We start from the raw sequence: 22,010 nt of genomic DNA, 5'->3' as shown, positions 1-22,010 counted from the left end.
TAGCTGCTGTAATATATGGGGATGTAGCTCAGTGGTAGAGCGCATGCTTTGCATGTATGAGGCCCCGGGTTCAATCCCCGGCATCTCCACAGGTTTTAGTCGTTTGTGATCTCGTCGCAATCATCTGAAGATTTGACGCCCTCAACAGTAGTCGAAAAAATCGAAGTACACAGGCGATTTTCGTGTGCAGGAGAAAATGAAACCCACTTCAGATCAGATACCTGCCCGTGTGTGACACCGTAGCCATTCCATGTCCACCTGATATCTAAACAACAATTCAAAAGTGCCATTTCGCATCGCTGCACTTAATTAAATTGCTGTTTCATACTTTGATCAAATTCAGATCCCATTTTTGTCATAATAATCGCTGATCAATATGATTCTAAAATTAGGTCCACTGATTGTGTGTTGATAGTTTATTATTTTTATTTAAATAATTGTATGTATTAGAGACCAGAAATGTGACCTTTTAATATACCTTTTTCTTGCCGTGTTCTCAGCGTGGGTTCGAATCCACCTGAGGACACTACTGTCAAAAGATATGTTCTTTCTTAAGTCTTAATCAAGTTACGTCCATCACTGTTAGGGTGAGGCAGTCTCAGTCACACCTGCGTATTCAAAGTTATAGAGATTACATTTACATTTTTGGCAGCAGAGCTGAGCAGACACCTTTATCCAAAGCGCCCTGGTGGAGCCCAGTGGTGAGGGCTCGTGGAGAGGACAGCGATCACCTGGTAAGAGCGATCAGCCAGGTAGGATGCAAACCAGGAGTGGGTGTGACTCAGGAGCTAGAGCTGGTGTCTAATGAGAGCTGGTGTCTAATGAGAGTCCTCAGGAAAAACCACATCGGACAGGAGATGCTTGTGTCCTTCTACCGCTGCGCAGTGGAGAGCATCCTCACCTACTGCATCTGCGTGTGGTTCTCCAGCTGCACAGCCGCAGAGAGGAATGCGCTACAGAGAGTCGTGAGATCGGCCCAGAAGATCACCGGCGCCCCCCTCCCCTCTCTGGAAGAGCTGTACAACACACGCTGCCTCAGGAAGGCCTCCAAGATCTCCAGAGACCCATCCCACCCTGGGTACGAACACTTTGCTCGGCTGCCCTCGGACAGGCGGTTCAGGACCATGTTCGCAAGGACAAACAGACTGAAGCTCAGCTTCTACCCCAGGGCCATCCAGGCCCTGAACACAGCAAAGACCTAATTTCTAGGCCCTGGACAATCTAGACAATTTGATGGCAGCTACTAGATTGAAATCAAGTGCAATACTGAAACACAACTGTGAACATTTCAAACCTGCAAACTGCGACACAGTTTAAATGAATGTGCAATAACACTATGTGCAATATGACAACCCTCGGGTACATAAGGTTCAGAGATAGGAAATGTTAGAATAGGTATAGCATAGCATAGAGTACAGCACAGTGTTTTATTTGTATAGTATAGTATAGTGGATAGTGTACATAGCCTTTATTTATGTAAACCAGCTCTTTTCCCTTCTTGTTTTTAGTTTTTTTTCCTAGCACCAGGGGAGCCCCCCCTCCCAAATTTCGTTGTTTGGTACCTGTACTATATCAATGACAATAAAGACCATTCATTCATTCATTCATTCATTAATTCATTCATTTCATTCATTCATTCATAATGATCGCATGGTTGGCGGTTCAATCCTCGGCTCTTCCTGTCCATGTGTCGAGGAGGTGTCCTTGGGCAAGACACTGAACCCCAAATTGCTCCCAGTCAGCGGGCCGCGTCCTAACGATTCCCACGGTAGTTGGGTCAGACCACGCCCACACCACGCCCACGCCACGCCAACTTCTGGAATATGTAGGGGTGTTCTCTGTATCTTGTTCTTCACGTAACACGGGGTGCACGATTAGATATAGGTTACCCATTATGTATGCAACTCGGCGGCGCTGAGTGTGCCGCGGGCCAACGGTCAATGTTCGCCGCGGGCACGGGCTCCGGGCGCGGCTCTCATTGCCCTGTGGGCCCTGGAACGCGCGCCTATTCTTAGTGTCAGTGATTGTGTTTGTGTTTGAGAAAAAAAAGAGAAAAAAACACCCCTACATATTCAAGAAGTTGGCGTGGTCTGACCCAACTACGATGGGAATAGTTAGGACGCGGCCGGCCCTGCTTAAGCGGCATGACCCTTTTCGGAATATTCAATTACGTCTGCGCATGCTCGATTCGCAGGGAATTAATCGGTTCGGCATGTGTTGTTGGAGTGTGAGGAGTATGATGAGGAGAGGCTGAGGTCTGCAGTTCAGAGAGTTAAGTTGAGTTTTACTGTGGACAGTTTGCTAGGAAATGCAGTTACAGTAGACAAACAGGTAATAGTATTTGAAAGACACTGGGTTGATAGACATTTAGTTTATTTCTTCATTCATCATTTTTAATGTATCCCTGTCAATCTAACGTTCAACACATTCCGGTAGGTGGCGGTAATGCGCCTCAAGTTGGTTGCCAACCGCCAATCAAATGAAAAGAAGAAGAAGAAGAAGAACCCCGCACCTGACGTCACGGTGGTGAATGTTTCACCGTATCAGAAAGTCTCGGTAAGAAGAACATATAATAATAATATAATACCAGGAGTGAAAGTTGTGGGTTTAAAATAAGATCACTTCTAGACGTGTATGAGGTCATTATTGCATCTAGATGTGTCCATGTCAGCCATGGCTCCTGATGTCAGAGAGCAAACGAGTCATTTACTGAACTTAGAATGAAGCTGTTTGAATGTAAACAGACCCGCAAACACCGAGGGTGAAATAACTGTGTGTGTGTGTGTGTGTGTGTGTGTGTGTGTGTGTGTGTGTGTGTGTGTGTGTGTGTGTGTGTGTGTGTGTGTGCGCGTGTGCGTGCGTGCGTGCGTGTGTCAGCTGTCACTGTCAGTAATAACCTACCATGTATGACTCTATGCTATCATGTGAAACTGTCATTTATTTGCATCAAACACCCATGTGTATATACAGTATATACATAAGAGGGATAACTTGCCCAAGTCTAAGGTCTGTCGCACTAATTTACCTACTGTCTGTTTCTGTTAAGGACTAGTCTATTCCCCCAGAGGAAATCTCTCAAAGCGGTGAAGGGAAAGGTTGAGAATCATCATGGCTCCAACATTGGTATGTAAAAGTTCAATTGTGTCTATTTCACCATCTCTGTTTGCTATTTGTTCAGCATGTTAAGGGCCGTGATGCTGATTATAGTTAAATATTGACAACATGAGAAGTCTGGGGAAGTCAAGGAAAGATGTTAGTCATACTTGGCATGATGAGATAAAATGTGTTGTCCTGAATATGATCGCTTTTCCAAAATTAATCTCAGGATTCCTGGTCATAAGTCCAGAATATTTGCATAATTGCTTGGCAGTTTCATAGTTAATGTGCCAACACACACATTGCTAAACCAATACTGATTTATTTTGTTGTTTATTCATGTGTCCCTTCCCAGTACGATGAGAAACCTGAGCCGGGAGACCTGATAGAAATCTTCCGTGGTAACTACCAGCACTGGGCTGTGTACGTGGGCGATGGCTACGTTGTTCACCTGGCGCCTCCTTGTGAGTACACTACTATCATCATATCACTGTCATAACTAATCAGTTATGATGCTTTCATAACGATTTTATTAGAAGGTGAAAGTATTGGAAATTGTCATTGCTTTTAATTCAGTATCTGTGCCCGCCCAAACCTGCTTTTAATTTCTTGTTATTTTGTTTTATGTATCTTATTTTATTATGTGTTGTTGCGGCTGAAAGTGTCCCAAGAAAACAAAAGGGACTAAACCAAGGTGCTGCTAAAAAATCCGTACACATAAAGCCACAACAACATAATAGAATGTCCAGAGTCACTGAAATGGTGTATAACAGGGTAACATTTTAATGGACAGCCCTCATACCTACACAAGAGACAATGAAACAAAAACCTCCACTGATGAGGATAAACACAATAGACAAACTACCGTAACAAAATCTCCCACTACCTTAAGTCTATATAATATGGCAGGGAGGATCAGAAAAACAATAGAAGTAAACCAATACTCACTGCCCACGCCAAGCAAAGAACCAACACACCTCCCAGGGAGAACCAACAAGCCAAAACCCACCCCCAACAAAGTCAAACCCCAACAAAGTTCAAACAAAAAAACTAGTAATCAAATAAAAAGGTATTGTGAAGAGGGCAACCAAATATTTCCACAGGCTGCAGTCTTTTGACGGGCATGGAGGTCTTCAGCCACAGGTGCGTCCCGTTAGCCAATCAGCAGGAGCAGCACATCCATGGCCCCGCCTCCTCAGCCACACCAACTCAACAAAGCAAACTGGGGGTGGGGGGTATTCGATCAACGTCACTAAAGAAAAATCCAGGCTTATTTTTTTTTTTTTGAACTTTACATTTTTATTATCAATTATATTTTCTTTTATCAAGTGCAGTCAAACAATATTTCACAACATATTGATGTTACTTAAAGGTGTCACGGGTAAGTCGCAAAGGAATAACAGTCCATGAACATCTTTCTTAAAAATAAATAATAACAATAAAGTAAAAGAAGAAAAAACAAACAACAACAACAAAAATAATCCCTAATTTCCTCGCTGGCATTAACAACCACAACAGCCAATAAACAGAATCATTATCACCCTTATCAACAACAGCAGCAGTGTGACAACAGTAACAATAACAACAACCAACCATGGTAAGAGAAAAGAAAGGGAAAAAATAAATAAAAAATAAATAAAAATAAAAATATAAATAAACACATCTGCATATCAGTCAGATCAAATGAAAATGTAGTGCAATGGATGACCATCTATTAAGGAATGTGTCTAATTTTAATTTCAATAGTGCTGTTGTACGTTCCATGTTGTAGACTTGTTGGATTCTTTCCCTCCATTGTATAATTGTTGGGGGGTGTGGCCCAGGCTTATTTTTGATAACTCTCGCGGGATTTATCAGAATAACAGCCTGGATTTTCCTTTAGCGACGTTGATGGAATACCCCCCTGGGCAGGGGCATAACAGTATACTATAATATTATGATGCTCATGATGATGCTGTAGGATACTCACTTCTTCATCTGAGTCAATGTGGTGAATTGTAGTGAAGTGAAGTGAAACTTTATTTATATAGCGCCTTTCGGACATGAATGCAATTCAAAGCACTTTACAATAGAAACAATGATTGAAAACAAGATTACAGAGATGGGCGAAGGGAACACACGAGACAACAGGAAAGGAGGGGAGGGAGGGGTTACAGCTTTGCTTCTAAATAAGCATACATGTTGTCAATAACACTAATAATAACTTGTATAACTACATCTTACACTAATAATAACTTGTATAACTTGTATAACAAATGATAAAAATTCCCTGAAGGATGTCTGTTTGCAGTTAAAACTGTCTCGGAAGAAAGAGGCGATTCACCACCTTTTTTGTGGGATCTGTACGCGAGACATGAGTTGTAAAGACTTAAGTAACAACAAAAACGCCTACGACATATCTGTCCCTAGAATGTCCTCTCCCTCCCTCTCTTTCTGAATTCAATTCAATTGGCTTTATTGGCATGAACAAACCTAATGTTTACATTGTCAAACCGTCAGCGGAGGGGCCAGGAGCAGGAGCTAGCAGCAGCATGATGTCAGTCCTCCATGACAAGGCCCTGGTTAAGAAGGAGGAGATCTGGGACGTGGTGGGGATGGATAAGTGGTGGATCAACAACCTGCTGGATAAGAAGCTTGAAGCCAGGCCTGTCCGTGAGATCCTGAGGGAGGCAGAGTCGTCTGTGGGGCGAGAGATGCCCTTCTGCGTCTTCAGAGGCAACTGTGAGCATTTCGCCACGGAGCTACGATACGGCAAGGCAGAGTCTCGGCAGGTAAGGAGTCAGGACACTGAGGGTTGGAGGATACGGCTCGACATGTCATATATCATATGATGTACTTGTTAGACATTTGTGTGTGTGTGTGTGTGTGTGTGTTCCAGGTTCGGAAGGCCGTGGAAGTAGGTGTGGTGGTTGGTGGTTGGTGGTTGATGGGAGTAGCTGCGATGGTTGGATTCGGAGTCATTGCTCTGGGAGGTGCCATCTTTGGAGGCGGGAACAAAGAGAAGAAGAATACTGAATGAGTGACAGCCTGTACCACCTATAGGAGAGCTTCATGAGCAGCCAATCACCAGAAAGCCTAATAGATCAATCCCTCAACCAAGCAGTCCCCTTGTCATCTGTAACACTCACCCTGAGGTTGAGAGGTGGGAGGTGGGGGGGGGTTGGGATTATTTCTCTAGATGTTTTTAAAACCTTTTAGATTTAAACTAACATGAACTGAAAGCACAACGCAGAGATTTCACATTGTCCTGTGGTCTACAACTGAGAGGGTTAAATGACTTTATAGGAGGCTCTTGAAAGCAGCCAGATTAAACTAGAGTGTTTAACTTGACACAATAAGCTAACTTTGTCTTACAGTAAACACAGTTAATTGAATTACAACATTGGTGTTCGCCTGAACCAAACAGTGTCAATTCTGATCAATGTTGCTTATCACTTTAGAATTCACAGTAACAATGACATTTTGGAAACAATACATTGTAGGAGTGACGGCAATAACAGGACGATGTAGTCGGTTTGCCGGTAGAAAAACAATCATGTGCTTTATTCTCACTCTCTGCATGCGTACTGACAACAACAAACATTCATTCAACTCTGTCCCACTTATATCCCGTCATATCACCCGCTAAGCAGCCTGGGTGATTGAGTCAACACCAACATATAAGAATGCTTTGTAGAAGGCTGGAACGCCGTGAATTAGGAATACTTTGCTCGCTAGCGAGCGGTCACTACACACGTCCCCCCAGAATTCACAAGAACCGGCCCCAAAAAACGGTCAGGGACTCTGATAACTCGCCCAAAGCGACTCTGGCGCCCTTGAGCAGGCACAGGAGACCGAGGCCGGGGAAAAACCACAGGTGAACGTTTGACCGGCCTCGGAAGGCAGGGCAGGGGGTCTGCAGGAGCTAGGGTCGGGGCTGTTTTAACAGGGGGGCGACCGCGGCGGGGCGGGAGGGCCACCTCGACGGGACGGTCCAAGTCCAGATGAGCTGGCTTAAGGCGATCCACCGAGATGCGTTCCTTACTACCCCCCATGTCGATAATAAAGAATTTGTCGCCTGTCTCCACGACCCGGTAGGGACCATCATAGGGCGGTTGCAGGGGGGCTCGATGGGCGTCTTGGCGGATGAAGACATACCCCGCTGCCTTCAGATCAGGCGGGACACGTACCTTAGGAACGCCGTGGCATGAGGTAGGGATCGGCCGGAACGACTTGGCCTTGTCCAGCAGAGCACTTCGCTGTTCTGGTGCTGACCAGGGGACCGTAGCACAAGGGAGGAAATCCCCCGGAACCCGGAGGGGTTGGCCGTACACCAGCTCAGCAGAGGATGAAAGAAGGTCCTCTTTAGGTGCAGTACGGAGTCCCAGCATCACCCAAGGAAGCCTGTCGACCCAGCCGCCGCCCCGGAGATCGGCTTTAAGAGCAGCCTTCATGGACCGGTGAAAACGTTCACACAGGCCATTGGCCTGTGGGTGGTAAGCCGTAGTGCGGTGGAGGGAGACACCCAGCTGCTGAGTAATGGAAGTCCATAAGCCAGAAGTGAACTGGGCCCCCCGATCAGAGGACAGGTCTGAGGGGACCCCAAACCGGGCGACCCAGGTGCCGATGAATGCGCGGGCCACCTCAACTGTGGTAGTCTCCGTCAGTGGGACGGCCTCTGGCCAACGGGTGGTTCTGTCCACCATCGTCAGAAGGTGAGTGTACCCCCTGGAGGCGGGAAGGGGACCCACCAGATCAATGTTGACGTGGTCGAAGCGTCTTTCAGGGACCGTGAACCGCTCCAGCGGGGCCTTAACATGACGTTGGACCTTTGCCCGTTGGCATGGCACGCAGGTCCTGACCCACCCACCAATGTCAACCTTCATCCTGGGCCAGACGAATTTCGCTGCAATCAGGCGCTGCGAAGGTTTCCTGCCTGGGTGTGAGAGGCTATGTATGGCCTCGAAAACTTGCCGTCTCCAAGCATGTGGAACCACTGGGCGCGGCTGCTCCATGGACACGTCACAAAGCAGCGTCGTGCCGTCGTTGCTGAAGGGGATGTCCGCCAACTGGAGGCCAGAAACTTTAGTCCTGTATTCCTGGATGTCTGGGTCCGAAGCCTGATCCGCAGCCATACGGGCGTAGTCGATGCCGAGATGGACAGCCCCGATAGTGGCACGAGAGAGGCAGTCAGCTACGGGGTTGTCCTTTCCCGCCACATGCCGAATGTCTGTAGTGAACTCTGAGATATAAGCCAGATGACGCTGCTGCCTGGCAGACCACGGCTCCGACACCTTAGCCATGGCAAAAATCAACGGTTTGTGGTCCACAAAAACCGTGAATGGACGAGCCTCCAGCAGGAACCGGAAGTGCCTGATTGCCAAGTACAGGGCGAGGAGCTCTCGGTCAAAGGTGCTGTATTTTTGCTCACTGGAGCGGAGTTGTCGGCTGAAAAATGCCAGGGGTTGCCAAACCCCCTTGACCAGCTGTTCGTAAACGGCTCCGACGGCATAATCTGAGGCATCAGTTGTCAAGGCCACGGAAGCCTCAGGCACGGGGTGAGTCAGCATGGTCGCGCTCGCGAGGGCTTCCTTGGTGTCTGAGAACGCCTTTGACATTTCGTCGGACCATACGATGATGTGCTTAGGGGTCTTGCCCTTGAGAGCCCCATGCAGGGGGCGCATTAGGTGGGCAGCCTGAGGGATGAATCGATGGTAGAAATTCACCATCCCCAGGAACTCCTGTGAAGCTCTAATGCTGGTAGGGCGTGGGAGCTGCAGCACAGCGTCCACCTTTGATGGCAGCGGGACCGCCCCAGCAGTAGTGATGTGGTGGCCGAGGAAATCCATGGCAGGCAGTCCAAACTGGCACTTTGCTGGGTTGATGATTAATCCATGTTCCCGGAGGCGACTGAAGAGGAGACGGAGGTGGGATAGGTGCTCTGCCTTGGACGTGCTGGCTATCAAGATATCGTCTAGGTAAACAAACACAAAAGGCAGGTTGCCCAGCATGGCACAATAAGCTAACGTTGTGTTACAGTAAACACAGTTAATTGAATTACAACATTGGTGTTCGCCTGAACCAAACAGTGTCAATTCTGATCAATGTTGCTGATCACTTTAGAATTCACAGTAACAATGACATTTTGGAAACAATACATTCACAGTCTAATATACTGGATGTGTTATAATCCATTATCCAATGTTTGATTTGGGAAAAGATGTTTGTATTACACCTATTGATGTGTAATTCACTGAACCACATTTGTATTCATGAGAATAGATTTGCTATTGCTCCGTCCATGGTTTAAGAGTTTGTACATTTGTGAATACATATTTAATAAATAAAGATTATAATCTGTTCAGAAACAAAAACTTTTTTCAAGGTGATGTTTTCAGTAGAAACAACCATTCAGATCCATCGTGGTCATTCATTTGTGTGATTTCTCTATGCTAGTTTTGGATATTGATTAATCTGTATCTAACCAAGTTTGTATTCTAAATAATGTACACTTGTCGTAGCAAACAGAACAGCCCTGTGTGGTCTTTAACATCCTTGTGCCAACCCTGTTCAGTGGCTGTAATGATGATACAATGATAACACGGTACAATCACTCAGAGTCCGGAGAACTTTGACACCAAACACCACTTTAGGCGGCATAATGCTTTTGGCTGAGAACGCGATGGCCAAAGTCTCCCAATGTATGACTCACCAAAGACACACCGTATCTGGGAGGTATTCCATCAATGTCGCTAAAGGACAATCCAGGCTTATTTTGATAAGTCTCGTGAGATTTAGCAAAACTAAGCCTGGGTTTTCCTTTAGCTAGGTTTATGGAATACCCCCAGAAGGGACAGAAGACAGGTTAAGGGTCGGTGTAATGAGAGCCTGCGGCCTCGTACCTACGACGGAATCACAGCCGTGCTGATATTCAGTATAACAGCACGACCTCGCGTGTGATATTGCTTTTATACAACAGTTCTACAGCGCGATTTATTAGTTAACAGTAATAAGCGACAACAGATTATAATTTGTTTGTTTATTTAATCATAAAAATAATAAAAAAAATAGTTCCGCAACTGAACTTCAAATGGACTGTTGCCTAGTAACGTGAACACAAACATGTAGTCTAATTAACGGTCATTTAGTAGAACATCTGTGCGGCGGAGTGATACATATGTGTGGTGGCCTGGGAAAACCCGTCGGATGTCGCTGGCGTTCGTTTGTGGCAAACAGCAAAAATAGATGGAAATGTCCTATTTCGGCGATTTTGATATTATGTGGTATTCTAGTACTTTGAACTCCATACTACATTATGGTGAATAAACATTTTAAGAAAACAAAAGAGAAAGTACTTATTTGTATGTTTTTGTGGTGGGTAGTTTGCTAGCGAAACAACGTCACGTTGAACGTGTCTCATTCTCAGTTAAGCAACGCACGCACACATGAGCGAAAGGAGAGACGATACTTCCACCTGTGTTATTGCCAGTTTACTGATGCTCACAATAAGCATAAAGTAATACAATCTTAACTAAAAGACACACAAATGGATCTGTCCCTCGCATACCGACGAGGCGAGCAGACTAACACCGCATCACAAGCAGACAAACGAGACCGGCCGATCTGCATAGGCTCCTCCCCCGACCCGGAGGAGAAAGGAGTCGGGGGCAGCATTTCTCACCTTTCACTTTTTTTGACATGATACATTAAAATGCTCATAACTTTTTAAAATAAAGGGCTATCTCAGTCATTCAACCAGTTATGAATAGCTGAGAACTTCTAATTTATGGAAATATAAAAAATGAAAATGTCAAAATGCCACCATGTGAAGGGTTTTCCCAGGCCACCACACATATGTATGTATGTATATATGTATATATACAGTAGGCTACATAATGCCACAAGTGAGAGGTTTAACACAATTCGTTTTATGTCACTTTTTTGACTGTCCCTGGGAAAATGCTCGGAAAATCTATGAGCGTAGGTAAGGGGGTGTCTCAAAACTTCTAGGCCATGTCAGTGGCGATAGACAAAGATCTAAGCTCTAGAAACAATATAACCACGCTCATATTTGTCTCGCTCGTATTAACTAATATTATCTTGCCGTAATATGATCTTCTTCATACACACTGTTATATATATATATACAGTAGGCTACATAATGCCACAAGTGAGAGTTTAACACAATTCGTTTTATGTCACCTTTTTGACTGTCCCTGGAAAAAAAATGCTCGGAAAATCAGCACCAGATAAGATAAGATAAGTGCCTCCCCCATTTCCCTCCCATTTTCGCAACAGGTATAAATATCTCCAACACTGCTCCTCCCGTCATCGCATTATAGTTTCTGTTTTAGACGATAAGGCGACATCCATCCATCCATCCATCCATCCATCCATCCATCCACCCACCGATCCATCCATCCACCCACCGCAGTAATAATCATGTCTGGGAAGAAGTTCTACGAGATGTCTGCGAAGCTCCTGAACGGAGATGTGTTTAACTTCTCCTCTCTGCAGGGTAAGTATGAAGTTAGATATGGGACTTAATCGTGAGGTTGTAGGTTCGTTTTGTGCACTTGTATCTTGAGATCTGCACTTGTAAAATAAATATTTGCACTTGTATCTTGAAAGTTGCACTTGCAGATTTGATTTGAGAACTTGTATAATAAATATTTGCACTTGTATCTTGAAAGTTGCACTTGTAAAATAAATATTTGCACTTGCAGATTCGATTTGAGAACTTGTACAATAAATATTTGCAGTTGTAATGTATCTTGAAAAATGCACTGGCAGATTCGCGACTTTCGCTGCTCGAGTTTAGTCCCACTTCTTGCAGTCGGCTTGGGACAAAACAAATCTGTAATCTATCTCCATAGGTAAGGTGGTGCTGGTGGAGAACGTGGCCTCCCTCTGAGGCACGACCACCCGGGATTACACCCAGATGAACGAGCTCCACGGGCGGTACGCCGCCAAGGGCCTGGTCGTTCTGGGGGTGCCCTGCAACCAGTTCGGACATCAGGCAAGTAGAAATGTTAATAATATTCTCAAACATAACTCTTCTATCTGGCTCTCTGGCACACACTGGTCTGGTTAGGCTGGCTGTCAGGTCATTCATAATTCAGCCAAGGCGGCCAGGTTGCAGTGACAGTTCTGCTGCACTTCTGTTCTGGTCTTTTTTTGGCTGTTGCCTGTGTGTGCAAGATCTTCATGGTTCTTGCTAAATGATGTTGCTGAAGTCCTCAATTCACTTCAGATCCAGTTTTATGTACCGAGGTACCATGGATTCATATACCGTTATACAACTTTTAGGTCTGAAAATGTCAGACAAACTTGAGATTTTGAGCGAACTACCACTTTAATTCATCATGGCTGTGTAATCATTTATTTGTCGAAAGGTCACCCAGTTCACTCAGTATCAGTACATAGGATTTCACAATAATATCCTCCCTGATCCCTCTATGCAGGAAAACTGTTCTAATGAAGAGATCCTTATGTCCTTGAAGTACGTCCGTCCGGGTAATGGCTTCGAGCCTAAATTCCAGCTCCTCGAGAAGGTGGATGTGAACGGGAAGAACGCAGACCCCCTGTTCCTGTACCTGAAGGAGAAGCTCCCGTTACCGAGTGACGAGCCCATGGCCCTCATGGGTGACCCCAAGTGCATCATCTGGAGCCCTGTCTGCAGGAATGACATTTGCTGGAATTTCGAGAAGTTTCTTATCGGGCCAGATGGAGAGCCTTTCAAGAGATACAGCAGGAGATTCTTGACCAGCGGTATTGAGGGAGACATCAAGAAGCTTCTCAACCTGGCAAACTAGCTAAACCGTCCTGGTAGTCTTCACACAGAGGCAGGCATGCGGGAGTGGAAACCAATGGCAATTTAAGAACGGTGGTGGCCTTTCAACATAAAATAATGTCCTTTAATCACACAAGCAAATCACTGGACTTTCAACAGCTCACAATATAGCCTAGTCTCTGCTCCTACGATGCCAAGTCTCTGTGTGTGATACCCATTACCTTTTCAACAGCAGCTGTGCCCTTCTGTTCTGAATGCCTCTGTGTTCTGAACTTTTACTAAATGAAGGAATCCTTTGAAACCAAGCCTTTTGTGAGAGGGATGTCTGATGAAGTGTAAAGGCCTTTACCTAACGGTTGCATTGGGCTCAGTCGAGCACTGATGTGATGTGACTTTTGGACTAATAAATGTTTTATAGTAAAACTGTGTCTTTTTTGTCGTTTACACACAAGGAAGAAATGAGGAAGTACCGTAAGTAGGTGTGGCAACGATGAGCTATTGTACTATGTTGAAAGAGAAGGGGTTCCACAGAACAATGCAAGAGTAGTATGACCAGGAAGTGTAAGTCATTTTGACAGACAATGCTGTAGTCAAATTTAAAATGATCATACAGTCATATTCAAGTTATACAGTGAATAGCGTATTCCACTCCGCACCTTTCATTGGGGCTGGCCTATAAACAAGTGGCCACTTCACACAAACAGGGGTGTTTAATCCTGTTACCAAGACTAAGCTCTCAGGACCAGGGATAGATATAGGCAGGAAGCAGACTTTGAACTCCAGTGCAAAGTCGGAGACACACATTATGGTGTATACACACACATTCCTGATAACAGTTCATTCCAGTTGAACTTTCCACAGTTCATCTGCACATGAAGGAAATATAGCCTGAAGCGTGCTTTAAAAACAGCATCTGTTCATTGGTACTATATTTATCACAAGACATAATGATGGTGGAAAACCTTTTATTTTTCCCCCAATTCAAAGCTCTTTTGAAAAGCAACTAGTCCAAACAAGACATCCTTTTTTTAGGCTTCCAGTCTTTATTGTATTCTCAATCCAAATAATTCTCCATTAAAAACAAATATTGCAGATATTGGCAATATGATAAATATTAGAACACAGTTATGTACCTATTTGGAAATAGTGTGATTATTTACATCTATTCAATATATTTGACAGCAAATTGAAGCTGAAATGGGCAAGTTGCTTTCAGTGTGAGGAATTTAAAGAAAAGCGTTTTTAACTTCAAATAAAATCTGATTTGGACAGCTGGATGTCTTTTTCACTCACTATAGAATAATATTACAGATATGATGTAAAGCTTTTCTATTCATTGGCATAAATATGTATATATATCAATCAATGTACTCATCTCAGGAGGGCATAATCACAGAGGGGTCGCCCAGCAAATAGGACATTTGCAGCCCCTCAAAGACATTTACATGCTGTCGTGCCACATGTAAAAAGCACAAGACAAATGCCAGTGCCACAGAGCAATAATTTATCTTACGGGAATTGTGTCCATGAAGTAGTTACTGGTATGTTGGATCTAACCTTTACAAGACCCCTTGGCAGCAGAGTAACGTCCTACTGTAGGGTAGTGAATCTGTAGGAAGTCTGAGACAAGGATTTCAAACACCACGTAAGGTCATTGGATAGTTACGTCCTCCACAGCCCTCTACACCATCTCATCAGCTGTTACTAACTACTAGCAGTGCTCTGGGAGACCTTAGAGCTACATAGAGCTAGCGAGCAACTTCCAGAACAGAAGCAGATTGATTTGTATGTGTCCTTACACCATCAAACGTTTCCCATTGACCAGCGAGACGTCACCGTAATGTATTTTTATTAAACAGCTGTGTAGTTGGTGGAGTCCATTTGAGGGGGAAACAAAAAATGGCTGCAGATGCCTGCACCCACCCTAGTAAAGACACTGAGGAACGCTGTCACGTTATTGATGTCTAGACTCTCTTAAAGAGAACTGACTCGATGTCTCATCATGAACAGCAGCAATTTCAAGTTTTAAAATGTTTGCACCGCTTTCATACAGGTCTAATTTCGCTTCACTCAGTGTGCTTGGAAGATAGAGAACGGGAGAAAAAAAAAGCCATTTCAATGCAGCGCTGCAATACTGTACATGACTAATACAGACAAGCCATTGCAGGTGATCCAGGGAGGGGGTCCTGAAAAAAAAAACAGAGATGAAGAGAAAAAGGTTGGTTGTAGGCACTATATTATTATTTATTTTTTATTTTTTTATTTAACCTTTATTTAACCAGGCAAACATGTAAGAACAAATTCTTATTTGCAAATGCAGCCTGACCAAAAAGCAATGGCTCTTTGGGGGGGGGGGATGGGAAGCCAGAAATAAAACAAGGTTAAGTAATACAATAAACAATAAAACAATAAAACACTGGCAAATACAGATGTATAAAAATACTAACAGTCAGAGAGAGGGGAGAGAGACGGAGGAGGTAGGGGTGAGGAAGAGCGGAGGTGAGGGATAGCGGGGGTAGTGGAGCAGGGGTACTTAAAATGAGGCAGTGATGGGTTATGGGATGGGACCTATAAGACCCCCCCCCCCGGATGCCCTGCTCCTGGTCCTCACCTGGATGTGCGTGCCCTGCTGCTGCGATCCGAAGGCCAGGGCGCTGATCAGGTAGAAGAACCTGCGGATCTGCTGGGGACTCAGGTTGTCCATGTAGTCCAGGATTCCCTGCAAACACACCAGTATTTATTTTAAACCGACCCCATTGGAGGGCAGCTCTCACTGCACGTGGCACACTCGGGCGTAAGAAATAGACGGTGTGTTTTTTTTTTTACATGCTTATATTTGCTTCTTCCAATAAAAAGATAAATGAAGTGAAACATTTATAATGACAAAAGAAATCGGACATCCTAATCGGATACCCTAACCCCTATGGATGGATAGAATTGCGCTGAATGACTGGTTGTGGTTCTCTGATCTCACTCTCTCTCTCATGCAGACAGACACACACACACACACACGCTGTTCCAAAATGACACTCACCCACCCACACACAAGACACCCACACACACACACACACACACACACACACAACCCACCTGCTGGCAGTAGGAGTCAAAGGCAGTGAATGAGTGGGTGTACATGTGCCCTGCGAAGGGAACGTGGCAGGTGTCTGGGGAGCGCAGCAGGCTCTGGGCCAGGGTCAGGATGGAGGGGAAGTACCCCCGCATGACCTACACACACACACACGCACAAGCACACACACACACGCGCACGTACCCACGCCCACGCACGCAAGCCCGCACACACACACACACACACACACCATCAACAAACGATTCAAACAGTAACCACAACTGCACCATATTGACATTGTCATGCACGTTCCATATGACAGTCCTAGCGTCCTCCTCTCTCTCCTGTAGGTGTCCAGCAGAGGAAGGGTTAGGCTGCTGTCCCACCTGTGGGTAGCCCCTGAAGGTCTTCTGCAGCAGGGCCTCCAGGACCAGTCCTCCTCTCACCTTCACCCTCAGCAGCCCCTCGGCCCCCCGCCGGCTGTGGTTGGCGTTGGAGGCGTCGTGGAGGATGAAGAGCACCAGCAGGTCCAGGACCTGACGCCACACAGCAGCGAGACAACAAGACACAACAACCCCTGTGTTATCAGCGTAGCGGAGGGGGTTCGGAGGCACGCTCCTGTGATGAGGTAGCCCAAGCCTGAGACCTAGAAACGCCTAGAAAGTGTCGCCCCTTGAGGATGTCCTTTCGGCATTAAGGGTAGACGCTTGTGTCTTCCACGTGGGGGAGAGCCGGGTTCGAAGTTCGAACCCCGACCTCGTCAGGTTAGAAACAGAGAGAACCAGAAGGAGCAGTCAAGTCAGGCGTGAGGTAGAACCAGAAGGAGCAGTCAGTCAGGTGTGAGATAGAACCAGGAGGAGCAGTCAGTCACATGTGAGGTTTACCTTGTGGTCCTCTGGCGTGTCGACACTCTCTATGACCTGCAGAGAGACGGAGGTAGAGTCACATTAGGGGGGAGAATACACCGGTTGTTGTCGTTTTGTACTGTATAGATGAGAGCAGCTCATCTGGGTATTTTGCCCTTGCGTCATGCCCCCGCCCCTTTTTAGGTGAAAACAGTCCCTTTAGTTTGGCTAGCGGTCAATTCAAATTCGGAGGTCTTCGCCAATTTAATAGCAAAACTCAAAGTAGCAGCTTTTAGGCATGGTGACACTAGTTTTTCCAATTTGGCATTTTTTCCACACCAAAAGGGGGTGCGGGCATTCTGATGACAGAGAGGATGACATATGACTGCTCTCATCTACGGACTGACTTATACAGTGCCTTATTCCAAAGCGCTTCACAATAGCCTCTCATTCACACGCCAATGGCGGCAAGCTACCATTGCAAGGCGCCGGCCCACTCCTTTGGGGTTCAGTGTCTTGCCCAAGGACACCTCGACATCGTGGTTCGAACCACCGACGTTGCGACCGTTAGATGGCGGCTCTACCTCCTGCGCCACAGCCACCCCATCTATACACCTCTCCGTCCTGTCCTTGCCTACCTTGAGCCAAGCCTCCCCCTACCTTGAGCCAGGCCTCTCCCTACCTTGAGCCAGGCCTCTGATATGGTCTTCTGGAAGCGCACGGCTGACTTGATGACATCCAGCACCAAGGCGCCGCTGTCCTGGCTGCTGCTGCTGGCTGCTGTGGAGGTCGAGGACCTGGATCCCCAAACAAGAGGTCAACATAAGCTGGAGACTAGTGGCCTGGTCTTGCCTTGAGGAATCATTAGAGCAGTGATACTTATTCCTGGTCCTGGAGAGCCAGTTGTTCCAGTCTAGTGCCATCACTGCTGAGCTGGGACAAAAAGCCTGCAGGATTGTCTGTGGCATTCCAGGAACCAGGAGAGAAGATCACATGGTTGAATGCCTGCATGTACAGACAGACAGACAGACAGCGTTGGGAGTGGCTCACCCTGTGGTCCCCTTGTCCTTCCTGTGGCTCTGGGAGGCCTGCAGCACGGGCGGGAGGACACACAGCTCCAGCTCCAGCAGCTTCTTACGCAGGTCACGTACCACCTGGCCCCAGAGAGAGAGAGAGAGGACACCCAGCACCACTCAGTGACATCCCCAACAACATCTCACTGTTCACCCCCTGGATGGTAGTCTGTGACCCCGTGGATGGTAGTCTGTGACAAAACCTCATCCTGCAAACCTCATCGTGAATAAGTTGCCTGGCACGCTATCTGGATCTATGTACTGTAGCTATGTGCTGATGACTAATCAGTTTCACTCGAAACTGATTGAAACTGGTTTCACTCGATACACAGTACAGTGCGACTTCACCTTATTAGCGTCATCAAAAAAAGACATGACAAAGGCGTGACGAAGGCGGTGCTGACACGACACGGGCTGTCTCTGACCTCATAGGCGTCGGAGGCGGAGATAGAGTGTAGGATGAACTTCACCACCACAGGTAAGTCCTCCAGCTGTACGGCAGACAGGGTTGCCATGACAGCCCTGCGCACCTGAAACAACAGTGGCATCAGGACATAGCCAGTGCCCCCCCCCCCCCCCCCCACTCTCAAGGCAGGTGGAGGCCAAAAGGCTATTTGAGGTATTACTAGTGGTTATCAGAGCCTCCGTTAAGGATAAGGTTAATTACAGAGATATCACAATCATTAAAAGGACAGGTTCTGTCACGAGTAAAGTACACCTTCAGTCAGTGAACCCTGTGACTATGAATGATTGAACATGTTAAAGACTAAGACTGTGCACTGTGTAACTCTAGCCTTACTGGCACGACAACAAAAGCTCCCGATAGAGGAGATGTGGGTGTGTGTGTGTGTGTGTGTGTGTGTCTGTGTGTCTAGGAGGCTACCTCAGTTAACAGAGATGAACTCAGGTTCAAGCTAGAGAGAGCGTCCAGGATGGGCACAGTAAGCTGGGTGTTTTGCTGGAGCAAGGAGCTACAGCGGTGATGAGAGAAAGAGAGAAGACATGAGTTAAAACAGAGAGAAAGAGAGAGAGAGAGAAGCTACAAAGTTAAAACAGATACTCCTACGCCTACTCCTCCTCACAGAGCTCCTCTATGACATCACGTTAGCACCACAGACTGTGGCTGCCAAGAACTCCACTCACTTGAGCTCCCTGGCGATGTCGCAATGCTGGGAGTCCTCCAGTATCTCAGGCAGACTGGTGATGATCACACGCTGGATCTCCACGGGTGCCACGGAAACCAGCTGCATCAGCTTACCTGCTAGGTCCTGTAATGACAGGGGCAGGGGGAGGTCAGAGGTCAGAAGAGAAAGACTCGTGAGCCCTGTCTGCTACGTAATGAGGTATGGATTTAGGGAACACCCTCTAAAGATATGTTGTCTTTGAGGTGAGAGTACCTTGCTGTCCATGACTCTGTCTAACCACTTGAACTGGTTGACGATAACATGAGGGATATTGAGTCCATCCTCTGCAGCACTAGGGACGATAGGGAAACAAAGTTTAGAGTTTACAAGGAAACCTACCCAAAAACTACTACGTACTGACGTATATGACATAAAACGTTCAAACAAAAAAAAAACTTACCCATCGAACATGAATTCAGGAAGTTTCTCAAACAAGGTGTTCATGATCAAAGTCTACAAAGAGGAAAAAAGGAATGTGGAATTCAGGGTCAGGTCACATCCAGGGGAGGACAGATGCAGACACCCGTACCACATTTCATTCACGACTCACTAGGTGCTTTTCCATAGAAGTCCTATCTGCATATAGATCACCTGACTGATGGGTTTTGTTTGGTTGTTTTTATTTTTTTATTTTTTTTATTCATGTCTGTTTATGGTTGTGCTATTTTCGTTTTTGTTAGTCTTTATATGCTGTTTTGGTGTTTAGTATTGTCATTTGTCTTTTTTATAGAGGGTATACCTTTTTTACTTTTTATCAATGTGGTATTCACAATTGATGCTCTCCAAAAAAAACTAAGTCATAAATAAATAACATTTCAAAAGAAGTCCTACCTGCAGCATCTCAATCTCCAGCAGCATGCGCAGCAGACTCTCCTGAAATGAGCTGCACCACAGACAGGAAACAACGGAGGTTTCATTCAATCATATCCTAATGACTTTATAGTGTTTCCTTCAAAATGACATTTTAGGAATCCACAGACCCCATCGTTAGAGAGTCGGAGGTTATCGGGCTCTTGGGGTTCTTCATAGTTACCTGGGGTCCCCATCGGACACCCGTGGGACACAAGGCAGGAGACAGTTCCTGAACCTCTCAGGGTCCTCGATGTGAGACTCCAGTCCTGTGATGAACTCCTGGACGATCTGTTAGATGAAGAGAAGTAGTACTTCCATTACACATTACTCTGTTTATGTGTAATGGAAGTACTTTTGGGGCAATATAAATGTTTCAGTCTGGAAGTAGTCTTAATACATACACCGGGGTATCTGGGACTATTTCGTAGTCTTAGCTGGAGCCTTTTTTGGAAAACCACTTGATCCACGGCTTGAGGGGAAAAAATAACAACAGAATGTTTTGCAATATCCATCCATCACCCCTTTCATAAACACTGTACATGTCTCAGAGCAGCTGTAGAGGGTGGGGGGGGGTGTCACTTACCAATCTCGTTGAATGTGCTGCCCTGTCTCAAGATAATACCAGCCTCTCTCACAAACTGTCCAAAAACAGAGTCATAGCTGGGGTCTTCCTGGACTGGAGCAGACTTGGACTGAGTACGACCAGAGGTCCTAGTCTTCTTGGATTCTGAGGGAGAGGATAAGGGAGGGACAGCCCTAACTATTAGGGTATGGATGAAATACATGTTATATGATATGTTGTGAAACACAGTTGATGGCTATGCCTTACTTGACACGCCTGGTGGTGGGGCGCTTTGGCCTTTATCCACAGAGGTCGAGGAGCGTCTCTTCTTGCGCATCATCTCTCGGTGACAGTCCGGACCAGGCAATGTTCAGGTGACAGTCCCGGACCAGGAAATGTTCAGGCTTCTGTTCACACCTAAGCCTTCCCGGTAAACATTTTAGCTTTTTAAATCATAATACAGTTTTTTTTACTATTATTTTTAAATGACTGGACTTTTTAAATAGACACTACATTTTATAAACACTGTTATATCTGTCTGTTTTTATTGTATGTATGTGACCTATGTGTGTTTTTAATGTGGAAACCGTATTCATGAACTGCACAAAGCCTGTCAAAGGAGACTTTCTGTCACTCTGTGACCGTGACAGACAATAAAGCAATCTTGAATCTTGAATGACATGGAATCACACAAGGTCCTGACCAGGGTAATTGCCTGAGTGAATCTCCCACGTAAATCGCGTACACAACTTGTGAGCTTAGAATGATAAGGTTCTATCTCCGTTTAGAATGAGAAGGTTCTATCTCCGGGCAGTTCAGAGATATTGAGCGTCAAAGTTTTTACATTCCGTTATGTTTTGTGAGATGGAACCTTTGTATTTTATGAATTACTAACTCAAAAATGTCAACATTTTAAAAATAACAGCACACAGGCATTAATAAACACCTAATGGATAAGATTATGTAAAAAACTCAATTTTGACAAAAATTGAGATAAGCTCACGACATGACACCTTACCTCCAGGTAAATTCCATGGAATATACTGGGAAGGCTCGTATGTGTGAAAGGGGTTTTGGACAGACGAACTAATATACCGCTGGAAATGATAACAACACATGTTTCTAATGCCTGACACTAACATAATCCGCTTGTTAAGTCTGACGTCAAAAGTGACGTTTAGCCATTTCCGGGTCCAAACCAGAAATTCCCTGCGCCAGAGTACCTCTGAACTACAGCGGTAGAATGACAGTTCAATCGTTTTTTAGACTCGGATCTATTCATTCAACAAGGGACACAGCACTTTCCCGTTTTCTCGATATTGTCAGGGTATTTGAGCCTCGGAAAAGCGCTATATAAATATAATTAATTATTATTATTATTTCTCCATTTCCAAGACAGCGCCTCAGCCAACGTTGGCCCCGGAAACACGTCACGACTTAACAAGCGGATAGGCACGTCTGCGTTTAACTTGGCCATCATTTCTCAGTTTAAGACGTGATATTCATGTTATTGGCCAGAACTAGAGTCAGTGTTGCATGTTTGCTAGCTAGCTTTACCC

At 45.6% G+C, this 22,010-nt stretch overlaps 2 protein-coding genes and 1 pseudogene across 3 annotated transcripts in view; all 3 read left to right on the top strand.

Moving 5' to 3' along the window:
- Window positions 1-2,521: 2,521 nt before the first annotated feature.
- LOC308153029 (phospholipase A and acyltransferase 3-like) lies at window positions 2,522-6,582 on the top strand. Its single transcript, XM_080526115.1, has 5 exons — window positions 2,522-2,556; window positions 3,047-3,123; window positions 3,452-3,560; window positions 5,596-5,867; window positions 5,975-6,582. The coding sequence occupies exons 2-5, from the start codon at window positions 3,109-3,111 to the stop codon at window positions 6,113-6,115; spliced, it is 537 nt and encodes a 178-aa protein (XP_080382241.1). The 5' UTR covers window positions 2,522-2,556; window positions 3,047-3,108; the 3' UTR covers window positions 6,116-6,582.
- Window positions 2,540-22,010, top strand: part of LOC308153030 (phospholipase A and acyltransferase 3-like) — a 30,867-nt gene continuing 11,396 nt past the window's right edge. The window contains exon 1 of the mRNA XM_080526117.1: window positions 2,540-2,556. The gene's annotated coding sequence lies outside the window, so the exon portion shown is untranslated. The remainder of the gene's footprint in view (window positions 2,557-22,010) is intronic.
- On the top strand, window positions 11,392-13,291 carry LOC308152169 (glutathione peroxidase 2-like; annotated as a pseudogene). The gene is made up of 3 exons (XR_013938016.1): window positions 11,392-11,593; window positions 11,952-12,094; window positions 12,540-13,291. The product of XR_013938016.1 is annotated as a glutathione peroxidase 2-like (transcript).

Source organism: Nansenia antarctica (assembly GCF_963989245.1).
Source record: "Nansenia antarctica genome assembly, chromosome: 3".
Classification (NCBI taxonomy): Eukaryota; Metazoa; Chordata; class Actinopteri; order Argentiniformes; family Microstomatidae; genus Nansenia; species Nansenia antarctica.
The sequence above is the reverse complement of the archived record's forward strand: the minus strand, read 5'-3'. Positions and strand labels throughout refer to the sequence as shown.

Coding starts and splice junctions, on each gene's coding strand:
- LOC308153029 (XM_080526115.1), top strand. Junction 3,561..5,595: donor TGTTCACCTGGCGCCTCCTT/GTGAGTACACTA, acceptor TCAAACCGTCAG/CGGAGGGGCCAGGAGCAGGA. Junction 5,868..5,974: donor GCAAGGCAGAGTCTCGGCAG/GTAAGGAGTCAG, acceptor TGTGTGTTCCAG/GTTCGGAAGGCCGTGGAAGT.